The 13,366-nt window shown below is 38.0% G+C and overlaps 1 protein-coding gene across 3 annotated transcripts in view; it reads left to right on the top strand.

The window, feature by feature from the left end:
• Nucleotides 1–13,366, top strand: part of ralgapa2 (Ral GTPase activating protein catalytic subunit alpha 2) — a 180,868-nt gene that overhangs the window by 17,898 nt on the left and 149,604 nt on the right. For all 3 annotated transcript variants that reach the window (XM_088353749.1, XM_088353751.1, XM_088353748.1), the window contains exons 2-3: nucleotides 3,751–3,861; nucleotides 4,081–4,130. In XM_088353749.1, coding sequence (XP_088209875.1) covers nucleotides 3,751–3,861; nucleotides 4,081–4,130 — 161 coding nt within the window. The remainder of the gene's footprint in view (nucleotides 1–3,750; nucleotides 3,862–4,080; nucleotides 4,131–13,366) is intronic.

Raw genomic sequence — 13,366 nt, 5'->3', positions numbered from 1 at the left:
TAACATAGATAAATGCATAAAAAGGTGGTAGCCCTTCGTTCCAAACGATAGCAAAAAGTAGCTCTCAACTTCAAAAAGGTTGGTGACCCCTGTCCGAAAGTGATGTTATTTGTAACGTAATTGTTAACCCTTACTTAAGACGAACTATCTTTGAACCGCTGGATTTAACAAATACTATACTAAATCAGAATTTGACATGTACATACATAATGACGGTATTGATTACGGTGGGGAAAAAAATCACAATATCAAAACATTTCCTAGTTATTCAAATTATAGCTGATAAAGTACTAAAATGTAGATAAATTTAGATTCCTGGAATCAATTCTTAATTTAGTGTTGAGTGTTGTTAGCTTCTAGCTAACTAAAGGAACCTTTCTGATTTAATTCCTCAAAAGACTTCTCTGTGCCTGATTTCAATATTAATTGCAACGGAAGGATCCCTTTGCACTCCGCTCATCCCCATTTTGGCATCAGTGTGTGGAGCACCTGCAGTGTCAGTGAGCACAGGGCTAATGCTAATGAGGGTTTTACTATCAGGGGCATTTAGCGTGTGGGTTGAACGTGACATGGCATATCAATAATGCAGGTGGTATAAATGTCTTGCCTTATCAGCTTCTCAGATTGCTAATGATTGTCAAAACATGAAAGATGTGTGCAAAATGTTAATTGTTTATGTGTACTAAACAATCAATTTAAATATTGATATACTAGTATCCTATAGCCTGATAACTGTTGATGGACCATTGGCCTCTTCAGTACACTGGAGTAGATGACCTTCACACTTTTTGCAAACCAATTCAGTGTGCAAACCAATTCAGTGTGCAAACCAATTCAGTGTGCAAACCAATTCAGTGTGCAAACCAGTTCAGTGTGCACACTGCTAGCATTTGTTTAGTGACGACAGTTTAAAGGCAGTCAACGAGAAAGCAGGGCTAAGATTAAATAATTATTCATCAAAAGATTAGCATATTAATGTTATGCCTGCCAGATGGTTTCAATCTGTGAAATTATTCACCACCATGTCAGCGGTTCTTATGAGGGGCAGTTAAATCTTATAACCTGACACCATAGCCGACAGAGAAACCGCAATAATATTTGTGAGAATTTGAATTGGCGAGCGGTCGGAATAATGTCATAACATTTGCACTGCTGATGGTATGGGAAGATCACTCCCTAGGTTGTCAAAGTCACTTGTATTAAAAAAATACTTTTGGGTCAGGTATCAAACCGTTTATCGACATTGAATGCTTTTTTTTTTTGAGAAATTCTGAAAAGATTTCTTCCATGTCACCCACTTTTGTGTGTGTGTTTTTGTTAATATTTTCACTTATGCTGAAAATTATGCTGATAACTACATTAGATAGATAGATAGATAGATAGATAGATAGATACTTTGTTCATCCCCGAAGGGAAATTCACATTTCCAGCAGCATCCCTGAGCTGAGAACAATCGAGAACAATCGAAAATAACACGGGAGCTGCTGGAGTGGCTGCCATTCGTGACGGCGCCGGAAGAAAAGATTCAATTTGAATCATGTACAAACAAACAAACAATTGAATCATGTACACTAGCAATCCTATTTTATTTACTTTACATTACTGCTTTTAGGAGGAAGTGTTTTTTCATAGATATTTGCACTTTATTGTTTGTAATTCGAACTACAGTAGAACCTCGCCTCTCGACCATAATCCGTTCCAGAACCCTTTTCGAGAACTGATCTGTTCAATCACCGAAATCATTTTTCCCATTAAAAATAATGTAAATCGTTTTAATCCGTTCCAACACCCTGAATGTTTACCATGAATGTTCAACGTAAAAATGAAGCTAACCGAGGCTAATCGTACGTTCGCATTATCGTAATCTTCCGTACGAAAGATTACGCTAACATGAACGTGTTCAAATAAAAAAATCAGGTCGTTTACAAGTCATTTAGCACCACAAGTGGCTAGCGCTTTATTGGAAAGGGGGCTTTGTTCCAACACCCTGAATTTTGGGCTCAGTTCCAACACCCTGAATGTTTACCTCGAATCATAAAGCTAACCCAGGCTTATCGTACGTTCGCATTATCATGATCTTCCGTATGAAAAATTACGCTAACACGAACGTGTAAAAAAAAAAAGATAAAGAAAAGAATTATGAATAGGATTTCTTACCTTTGTGGTGGTCAGCAGAAGGCGCATGCTGTATTTCCCCCTAGCAAGATCGGAAACTCGCACACCTCTTTCATATTTAGCCATTATGTCTTTCTTAAAGGCAATAGTTGTACAAACAACTTTTCTTTTTTCACCTGTCCTGCTTGCACCGACCTTCTTCGGAGCCATAGTTATGGGCTAAAACACTCTGTTCACCAATATTAAAAGCGAAAGCAAATAGAGGCAAGTAGGCACGTGATAACAGATGGTCACGAGGGGTGGGGGCGATCTACACCCGTACGCCGCTCAGCATCGCACTCTAGCATACGCACTCACGCATTACCGGCGTTCGAACTCCGAATTTTTGACCGAACCGCGTAAAGAATTTCTCAAAATTTTTGGTCGAACACAGATTTGTTCGAACTGAGAGGCATTCGAAAACCGAGGTTCCACTGTAATTCTATTTATTTTCAACAGTCAAGTTAATGATGGAAAATAGCTTTTTTTTCCTTATTTGAACTCTATTCAGTCCACGTCTGTGCTCAAATGGAAAGTTGCAGTTGCTGATGTTGCCTGAGCAGTAGTTTCTTCCTTCATTCCATATTCATCTTATAGGGTTTTTTATAGCAATGAAATGTGTCATTTGTGCCTGTTGAAAATCCAAGATCACTGAGAGTGCAACAAGAAAATATTGCTTTATATATCTGATCATATTTGGTTATAAAGTATTTGTTAGGTTTTTAGTGGGCTTGATTAGGTTCACGAGACTGAATATGTTTTAAATGATGTTTAGTATACAATCAGTCTGGCCCTCTGTTTTTACTAGCCCTCTGTCCATTTGATACCCCTGATATACTGTAAAAGTGCCCCAGTAGAGCTCTTTTTACTAAAGATATGATGCCGTTTTTACAGTCAAGAGTACTGTCTGAGACTTGACTTTTGTGATCTAGTATCAGCAAGAATTATTGGTTGTATGTTGTTTGTAATGTTTTTGGTCTTTTTCCAAATCCAATATACCCACAAAATATGTTGAATTTGGAAAATGTTGGTTCCACCTTGTTGAGTTTGGTTAACATTATCAACCAGAAACTTACTGCTGCTTTTTAGATCAACAAATAAAGTTAAGTCCTTCAGGTATACCATTTTAAATCACATAGTTTCATCCAGACTATATTCAGCCGCTACTGGATAGTAAAGCCTGAACAGAAACTGGAAGGGGTTGCTTTTTTATAAAAACTAAAAGCGGATTTTTTAAATGAAATTTGATCAAATTCAATCCCGTTATTTTTGGGCTAATATCGTAACAATCTTCAATGGCAATCTCAAATTGGGACAAATACATATTTTGTTGTTTGTTCTATTCAGTGTGGTTTTCATTTAATTATTGATATAACCCTAACCAGTCATCTATTTTTGAATCCTAAAGACCAGACCCTTTTAAGAAATAGGATGAATAGGTATTTCTAATCTTTAGAAATTGTCAAGAAATGTAAAATTTTTGCGATGGTCCGGTCATTTTGGACCATGTTGTTATATGTGCTGCAGGCCTTAAACAACCAAGTATTGTCTACCACATTGCCTTTATTCTTGATTTTCTCTTTTTTTTTTTTTTAGATATCATTGACAAGAGTGAGCTGAAGCCTTTCTTCGAGAGCAACGGTTCACAGATTTATTTTATCTTCTATGAAAATTTTGTTACACTGGAAAGCAACTTGAAACAAAAAGGTTGGTTTATCCTTGTTTGACATTTTAGTTTCTACTTGAATCCCTTTGAAACCATACACATTTAATTATTTCCTAGCTGTCTCTACTTTTTGGAGTGATCATTTTTCACTTATCTATCCCCACTGCCAGGCCAGAGTAGTAGTTTTTTAAATGTCATTATAACATTGACCTTACTATTGTATGTTTAACCTGAAGCACCTTACTTGTTTTTTTTTCCAGGGATCAAGTCTCAAAGGGAGGAGCTGGACTCTGTCCTCTTTATTTTTGAAGTAAGTTGCTATTTACTGGTAAAAGTACTACAAATGCTCTCTAGAATATGTTTATGTATGTATGCTGATTTATTTTTGGGTTATGGTTACATCTAAATTAACCAGAAAAAAATCTAAAGGTTTAGAGGAGAGAGGAGACGATCATTTATCAACTTCACTGCGTGTGATGGCCTTAGCAACCCGCGGCTCAGGAGCTGCATGTGGCTCTTTAGCCCTGCGGAGTGGCTGACTGTCACTTTTCCCAAAATGTTCACGGAATGAAAAAAAAAATAGTATTTTCTTTTTTTTCATTATAATGTTGTTTCTGTAGGAGGACAAACATGGCACAAACTAACGTTTTCCAATGGTGTAAAAAGTGTAGAATAAATATTGCAATTTAACTCTGGGTGTTACTTCGCAAATGTGTGACGAGAGGGAAATGTGCTCCTTCGCTTGTTTTCTTCGCTCCTATGCGCAAGCTCCTCCCTTTTTAAAGTGGCAGCGTCACAATTTAACACTGCACTCCTAATTTTAACACAGAAGTCCCATTAAATGGGTAAGAGCACAATGGTGTCATAAGCACTTTTTAGCAGCAAAGGAGATGTTTTTATTAGGTTATTTATTTATCTATTTTTGTTCAGTACTGTATATATTTTTAATGTCACTAGGGGATATTATTTGTTTTGTTGCTCAGGCCTGAGGATGGCTACTTTTGCTATCAAAAGAGAAAGAGGAGGATCCTGCTATTTTAACCATGCGTTGACTTGTTTGACATTTGCACGGAGATCAAACTTACGCTGCATTAATGTGTTTTTATTTACTTATCAAAAGTTGCATTTTTTATTTCATTTTTATAAATGCATGCTCAGTTTTATTGCACTCTTTCTGTTGCCCAAATGAGGAGCACATTTTAAATACAGTAAACTTACTGTATCTCATTAATATTGTAATGACTTAAAACTTGCGGATATATACTTCAATCGAATAGTCATCTGGTGCATTAAATGAAGTAATTTTGATTGTAAGCTAAAATATCTACTACAGATAGAGAAAGATAGACAACATTGTGTAACCACAATAACTATAAGTCGAGCATTTCAGAGCAGGCGCATTTCTTAGGTCTACCCGCAATACACATAGCAACTATGGACAGCGGTGTTTACTTTGCACCATGGGAAAGTGTACATTTATTGAGCTGCCCAAAAAAACGTTTTTCGCCATGGCTTAAAGCTTTCAAAGAAATATTTGTTTTTTGGGGGTTTTGTTTGTTTCAATTGCGTTTATTGTTGTTGACTTGGTCTTAAAATTAATTTCAAAATACATTAAAAAAGTCTTAAAATGGATAGAAAACCAGAGATACGTGAAGGATAACGGAAGAAAACTATTAAAATGGACCGGGGAAAATCCAGAATGGCAAAGGCTCAACCAATGATCACATCCAGGACGATCAAACACAGTCTACACTTACCTGTAGGTGCTGTGACAAAAGAAGTCTGTGTGAAGCAATTTAACTTGCCTTAAGGTGCAGGAACCCAGTGTATAAAGATTTTAATTTTTTTCGGCTCTAGACAAAGTTTTTTCTTTGTTTTCTTGGTCCAATATGACTCTTTCCACATTTTTGGTTGCCGCCACCTAGCTTACCCTTACCGCCTTAACGATTTTCTTCTTGAGCAGTCTCACATTGCTTATGTAGGTGAAAGTCCTCCACCTTGTTTTTGTATTGTGACAGCTCCAGTGAACAATATGAATACCAAGCTCTCCAGTTACATTCGTTTAAGGGCGTGCTTTTACGTAGCAGATTGTCAAATTAAAGGACTGAAATGCTGTCAATATATGCAGTGTATTGTCTTCTCAACACTCTTAGGACATGGTCTACAGAATAAGTCTTGGCTTTTTAGTTAAAGGTTAAAGTAAGTTATTGCCAGTTACTTTGTATTTGCGTCATTTCCAGTTTGTCTGATGTGGTGCTGTTTGCCTGTCGACTAGTGCTCATAGGAGGGAACAGATAATAGGTGGACTGGCAACCTGCACATATTTCTGTTAATTTAAAGTCAATGTTTCCCCCAGGACTAGATCCAACTTAACACTGTACACAACTAAGCATTTTTTACACTTTTGTAATAGTTTGTGATTTAGAATGTTATGTAAAAGAATTATGCTTATTTTATCTATCAAAATTTTTGGCGAATTCAAATTTTTTTTTTTACAGTTTATGAGAAGCTGAGGTAGCAATTTTAGGAATAATTGCCACTGCTTTCATGATCATTTTTGTGAAAATACAATGCTGTTCAAAATAATAGCAGTGTAATTTGACCAATAAGAATATCCCTGATTTTTAGTAAATTTGTTATTGTTACATGACAGATAAGTTACAAATCGGTTCAGTAGATTCTCAAAAAAACAAACATGACCCAGCATTAATAGCCCCCCTCCAAAGGCTGTGCAATTGGGCAAATAGTTCGATGGGGTGTGTTAAAAATATAGCAGTGTGGCAACAATCTGAGTCCATTAATTTTGAGGAAGAAAATATTCAAAAACAGGTGTGATTTGGGTGGCGCCTATTTTTGGATGATTAATCCAGCACAGGTTGAGGAAAATGGGTCAGTCAAGACACTGCTTCAAAGAACGTAGTTCTTTGATTTAAAAGTGATTGGAGCCGTAGGAACCTATAAAGTGGTGCAAAAAATGTTCGCTGTTTAACTAAAATGATCTCCAATGCCTTAAAATGGGTCGAAACACCTGATGCGCATGAAGGAAAATGGAAGAAAACTATTAAAATCGACCGGAAAATAAACAAAATGGAAAAGGCTCAGCCAATGATCAGCTCAAACACAGTCTACAGTTGCCTGTAAGTGCTGTGACAGAAAATGTCTGTGTGAAGAAAATTTATTTTCAAGAATCTCACACAAAGTCCTTCTGTTCATAAAAAGGCATGTGCAGAAAAGGTTACAATTCACCAAAGAACACATCAACTGGTCTAAAGGACAATGAAGGAACATTCTGTCGACTGATTAAAGTCAAATCTTCCTTTTTGGGTCCAGGGGCCACAGAACGTGTGTGAGAAGACCCCCAAACTCTAAATGAAACATTGGTACACATTGACGACAGTGAAGCATGGTGGTGCAAGTATCATAGTTTGGGCATATTTCTCCTACGCTGGTGTTTGGGTCATTTATCAGAGACCAGGGACCATGGATAATTTTGTGTATAGCAAGATACTTGAAGAGGTTATGTTGCCTTATGCTTAAGAATACATGTCCTTAAAATGTTTTTTTTCCACATGACAATGACCCCAAACACACCAGTAGACGAGCAAAGTCTTGGTTCCCAACCAATAAAATTAATGTTACGGAGTGGCTAGCCCAATGCCCATATCTCAATCCAATCGAGAACCTGTGTGGTGACATCAAAAATGCAGTTTACAAAGCAAAAACTAAGAAATGTAAATGAATTGTGGAATGTTGTTAAGCAATCATGGAGTGAAATGACAACTAAAAGGTGCCACAAGTATGGGAAGCAGATCCAAAAAACTGTGGTTATGCAACTCAATATTTGGATTGCTAAAGCCTACCTTTTTTCAAATACAAAATGGTTTTCAGTTTGTACAGTTAACAGCAGACACTGATATTTTTTGTACACACCCCTTTGAACTATCTGCTCAATTGCACAGCCTTTGGAGTGTGCCTATTATGAACACTGGGTTTTCTTTGTTTTCTGAGTTTCTACTGCACCTACTAGTAACTTGTTTGGCATGTATCCATAAAGAATATACAAAAACCTGGGATATTCTGGTTAGTCACATTGCACTGATATTATTTTGAACAGCACTGTATATTTACAAAAATAATCATGACAGCTGTGGTAATTATTATTCAAATTGCTACCCTGGCTCTTCATACACTGTAAAAAATGTTTAACATACCCGAGATGTGATAGAATTTGTTACATTTTTTCATTTAATACTATTATTTAAATCCATAATGCTACAGTTACATATCTTCTTGTAACATGATGATTTATTGAGTGTCAGTAACTGACAAAAAAAGCTAAATTCTATGTGTCACTGCAAAATCATTTTTCAAATTGCTGTATTTAAAATATATGAGGTGCAAAAATATTTTAGCTTACCTAGGCCTGCCATTGAATTTCTCCAACAAAAATGTAGCACTTTATTCCATAATTCTTCTATTATGGAGGCGGGGTTGGCCCCTTTGCTTGTTTTTGTTGAGATCAGTGGGTGTACTGAAAACAAACCAATAAGTAGGTGGATTTCTGGAAAACAAGCAATGGATCTACATTTCTAATGGCTTTTTTTTGCATTTCAAACAGTTACTGCATGCATTTGCAAACTGCCCAATTGCCAAATTGAAGCCATCACTGATACATTTTAAACCATAGGTTACGTATTTAACATTGGAAGAAAAACAGGATTTTTGCAAAATAGGTGCTTTCAAAAATGCTAATAAGTGTCTTTTAAAATTATGAAAAGAAACCCACCCACCCAAGGAAATGAAACACCCACAATGAAAATCCACAAACTCTGCACTGCCAGGCTGGTTCCAAGACTTCAACATTGAACCTAAGAAGCGTGAGGCAGACATGCAGACTACTCAAGCATGCAGCAGTGTGACACATGATCCAATAATTTGTCCCACCATTAAAATGCTGCCTATGGGGTTTGCTTTTTGTTACCAGTACAATAAATTAAATACTTAAGTCATGACTGAATTTGTCAAGAAACCAAACATCCCAAATTGACCTTCAATGTTCTTCTACTACAAGATAATCCCCCCGCTGTACGCATCCACACAAGTCTACCTCTAACTAAAGCTTTGGTTTTTGCCTGTTGCATATGTATGCCGTTTTTTCAACCAGAACTAATATTTAACGCAGCTTAACCCTCACTTGTCCTCTTTTAGCACCTTTCTGTGACAATGTGATTTTACTTATGTAGTCAAAAGACAACCATTAAATGGGCTGAAGAAATAGATCATCACTCTGTCCTCACTTAGATTTTTTTTTATTTAAACCAACCAAAGATTATTTCCACTATATTAGACAGAATTAAGCTTTTTAAGTAAAAATGGCCTTTATTTTCTGTTAGTGTGGGTGGATGAGATGGTAATTGTTCTGTTCTTGTATTACATGGACAGCTTGGTTCACTTGAATAGGACGCTAATTGTCTATTGCAGGGGTCAGCAACCCAAAATGTTTAAGGAGCCATATTGGACCAAAAAACAAATTCGTCTGAAGACCGAAATATTGAAAATCCTTTTACAGTGGAACCTCGGTTTTCGAACGCCTCTCAGTTCGAACAAATCGGTTCTCGACCCAAAATTTCGAGAAATTCTTGCTTCGCTTTTCGTTCAAAAAATCGGAGTTCGAACGCCGGTACGTTAGGGGCGATGCTGAGCGGCGTACGGGTGTAGATTGCCCCTACCCCTTGTGAAGGAAGAACTGTTGTCACGTGACCGCGCACTTCCTTTTGCGTTCGTTTTGAATATCGGTGAACGGAGTGTTTTAACCCCTAATTATGCCTCGGAAGAAGGGCGGTGCAAGCAACAAATTTGCTACAGGTGAAAAAATAAGAGTTATGCAAAGAACTATTGCATTTAAGAAAGAAGTAATTGCAAAATATGAAGAAGATGTGCGAGTTTCCATTCTTTTGAGGGAATAGAGCATGGCTTCTGCAGACCACCACAAAGGTAAGAAATCCTATTCATAAATCTTTTCTTTATCCTTTAACCGCTCACCACTTGTTGTGGGGACCCCCGGTGCTAAATGAAGTGTAAACGACCTGATTTTTTTATTTTTACACGTTTATGTTAGCGTAATCTTTCGTACGGAAGATTACGCTAACGTGAAGGTACGATTAGCCTGGGTTAGCTTCATGTTTACGTTCATGGTAAGCCTTCAAGGATTTGGAACGGATTAAAATGATTTTAGATTACTTTTAATGGCAAAAACGATTTTCGGTGATCGACCAAATCGGTTTTCGAACAGGGTTCTGGAACAGATTATGGTCGAAAACCGAGGTTCCACTGTATAAGCATCATAGATACATACAGTGTGTGTAGCATTCTTTATATTAGCTGTGGAGAATGATTTACCATGTGATGATTCTGTAGAATACCGCCTCAAGGTTAACCTCATTACATTATCAATGAATTGCTCTTTATTTTATTGGCTTTTACAATTAAAGAGTTGCCTTAAAGAAATCCAATTTTTAAAGTTAAATTTTGTTTTGAGGATTTAAAAAAAAAATCGAATGTGCATAAGGTGCCCCTTATTTGTGCAACAAAAAGTGCAACAAAACACAGCATGCATTCATAAAAAAGACAAACGACAGCCTTTTGAAAAGGTAAAAAACATAAAATCAAGTTAATACAGTTTTAGTTTGATTTCTGGGCAGCACAGCGGAGCAGTGGTTACCACGTGTGCGGCACAGTTTTGAGGTCATGAGATGGAACCTCCTGTGTGGAGTTTGCATGTTCTCCCCGTGCTTATGTGGGTTTCCTCCGGGCACTCCGGTTTCCTCCCACATTCCAAAAACATGCGTATAGGATTAGCTGGCCGGTCCAAATTGTCCCTAGGTGTGAACGAGCAAGCGAATTTTCTGTCCCTGTGTGACCTACGACTGGCTGGCAACCAGTTCCGGGTGTCCCCTGCCCACTGCCCGAAGAGAGCTGGGATGGGCTCCAGAACCCCCGCAACCCTACTGAGGATAAGCGGTGGAGATAATGGATGGATGGTTAGTTTGATTTCTATGCAAATGACGAACAATCCACCTCTTCTCTGTCGCTTTTGATAGCAAACCAGTGCACCCATCCTCAGGGCTGAACAACAAAACACTAATATTCTATATACTGACAAAAAACAGAAATCACTGAATAAAAACAGCTACCGTATTTTCCGGACTATAAGTCTCTCCGGAGTATAGGTCACACCAGCCCAAAAATACATAACTAAGAGGGGAAAAAAACATTAAGTCTCTCCTGGAGTATAACTCACATTTGTGGGGGATATTTATTTGATAAAATCCAACACCAAAAACATGCATGTGATCTTAAAAGCCAATTTAAAATAGGATTTAAAAATTCCCTCTCGCTTGAAAGACATCACCCCTCCCCCCTAACATATGTCACTTGTGCAAAAAAAAAGCAATGTTTAAATAGCATTACTTAAGATCAAGGGGCAGTATATTTAAAGAAACCTACACAGCACTAGTTAAAAGTGCCATATAAAACTCTCCTTTTTTTTCCAAGTGCCTCACTTTATTTCAAGAAACCTATTGGTTAGCACATTGCCATAATACGCAAAAGGTCCCCGTTTCAAGTCTGGGTGGAAACATTTGATGTCCTGGAGAGGAATGGGCGCCACCAGGCTGTACTTGCCAAGACACAAAACAGGAAATGGTGCCCCGATGTCCATCGAAGTTAAGCAACCAACCAACAAATATTTTTTATTTATTTATTTATTTATTTATTTATTTATTTATTTATTTATTTATTTATTTATTTTTAATTACGCCTCGATGGGCTTACATCAATGGCCTTCGTAGTACACTGAATAAATTAATAACCCCAGACAGGCAACCGGCCAATTCTTCATTACATATTAAAGAGATTCAAAAAGGAGAAGACAAGTAAAATATGAGTGCTTAGTCAAATCCGAATGGGTTGTGGCCTGGTTGTATCCTGTGGAGAAAATAAGGGGAAATGCATATGCGAAAACTTCCCTGAGTCTTTTTTGTTTTATGTGCAAGTTTCCTTTGGACTACACTCACAGTGGCACAGGACTTGGGCTGCTTTTAGGCAGTCAGCAGTTAAGGTCATGTACAAGCATATGGGAGTGTAAACACACTGGTATCTCTCAAGCCCAGAGACCCAATTTGCCTGACAGCAGTTCAAACTTGTCTTGTGACTGTGAAAACAGCTGACTGAGAAGTTTACTACTGTACACATGATTATTTTAGATTTTTTTCATTTACATGTGTCAAGATTGCATCCTTTTGCATGCCTTTAAGATGCTCGAGACTCAAAATTTCTACTGCGAGTTTTCCAGCTATCAGGATACTTGGACAAGGCATTTGACAGAGTTGATGGCGTTGTGGCAATGTATGGAGTGGGTGGAAAGTTGTTGGAAGCATTGAAGAGTTTTTATGTGAACAGCAGAGCATGTGTAAGAGTAGGAAGTGAGACAAGTGAGTGGTTCCCTGCGTTGACAGGGGTGTGTGATTTCGCCATGGCTGTTTAATGTGTACATGGATGGTGTGGTGAGAGAGGTGATTGCAAGAGTATTTGGCGGAGGTCTAGAGATGATCAATAACAGTGGAAATTATTTGTTTGTTGTATGGTGCAGAGACTTTGAGCCTGAACGCAGATTTGAGAAGGAAATTAAATGTTTTTGAGATGAAGTGTTTGAGGAGTATGTTAGGAGTGACAAGATGGGATGGATTGATAAAGGAAATCGTGAGAGGCAGAACTGGAGTAGTAGTGGAACTAAACAAGCGTGTGCATAAGAGAGGACTCGGTTGGTTTGGACACATGGAGAGGATGGAGGAGGAGCGAATGTTGTAGAGGATCTACAGAGCAGAAGTAAATGGAAGGAGACTAAGAGGAAGGTTGACATGGATGGGCTGGTGATATGAGTACACTGCAGGAAAGAGGTCTAAATCTAATGGAAGCTAGACCTCTTGGTGATAGGAATGAGTGGAGAGGTGTTGTAAAAGGATAGTGGGATGTTTGGACGCGTTCTAAGGAATGGGCAGGGCACCTGTATGATGCGGCAGGGGTAAACCAGTGAAAGCTGTTGGGCCCTGCTGTTGACCAAGAGTGTGTTGTGTCACCCTGACCCGAGTGACATGGCTGCTTTCTTGTGTCCCGTTCCATCTGGAGGGACGAAAGCATTGCCAGCTTGGGTGCCGAGGTGCTTAACTTGTTTGGGTGTTTGGGCATTTGGGTTGGCCATGGTCCAAAAATGTTTGCGTGTGTTTTCTGCTATTTTTTTCCCTTATTTATTCTCTTTATTGTATGTGTTAGTCTTTCTGTCGGTCACCCCTCTTGAGTGATATGATCAAGGTAGATAGATAGATAGAAAGGTACTTTACATTCGACTACTTAAAGAAGCTGTATTGAATTTGGAACTTTCCCACTCACTTCTGCCATCTCCTGGCTTGCGTCATTGTTGCTTGTTTATGATGCACGTGCAAGTACGAGCATTTCTTATATGCGCTCCAATAAACTCTTCAGGTTTCT

The sequence above is a fragment of the Urocampus carinirostris genome, chromosome 15, assembly GCF_059441175.1.
Source record: "Urocampus carinirostris isolate Australia breed hairy pipefish chromosome 15, RoL_Ucar_1.0, whole genome shotgun sequence".
In the NCBI taxonomy this organism is placed as follows: Eukaryota; Metazoa; Chordata; class Actinopteri; order Syngnathiformes; family Syngnathidae; genus Urocampus; species Urocampus carinirostris.
The sequence above is the reverse complement of the archived record's forward strand: the minus strand, read 5'-3'. Positions and strand labels throughout refer to the sequence as shown.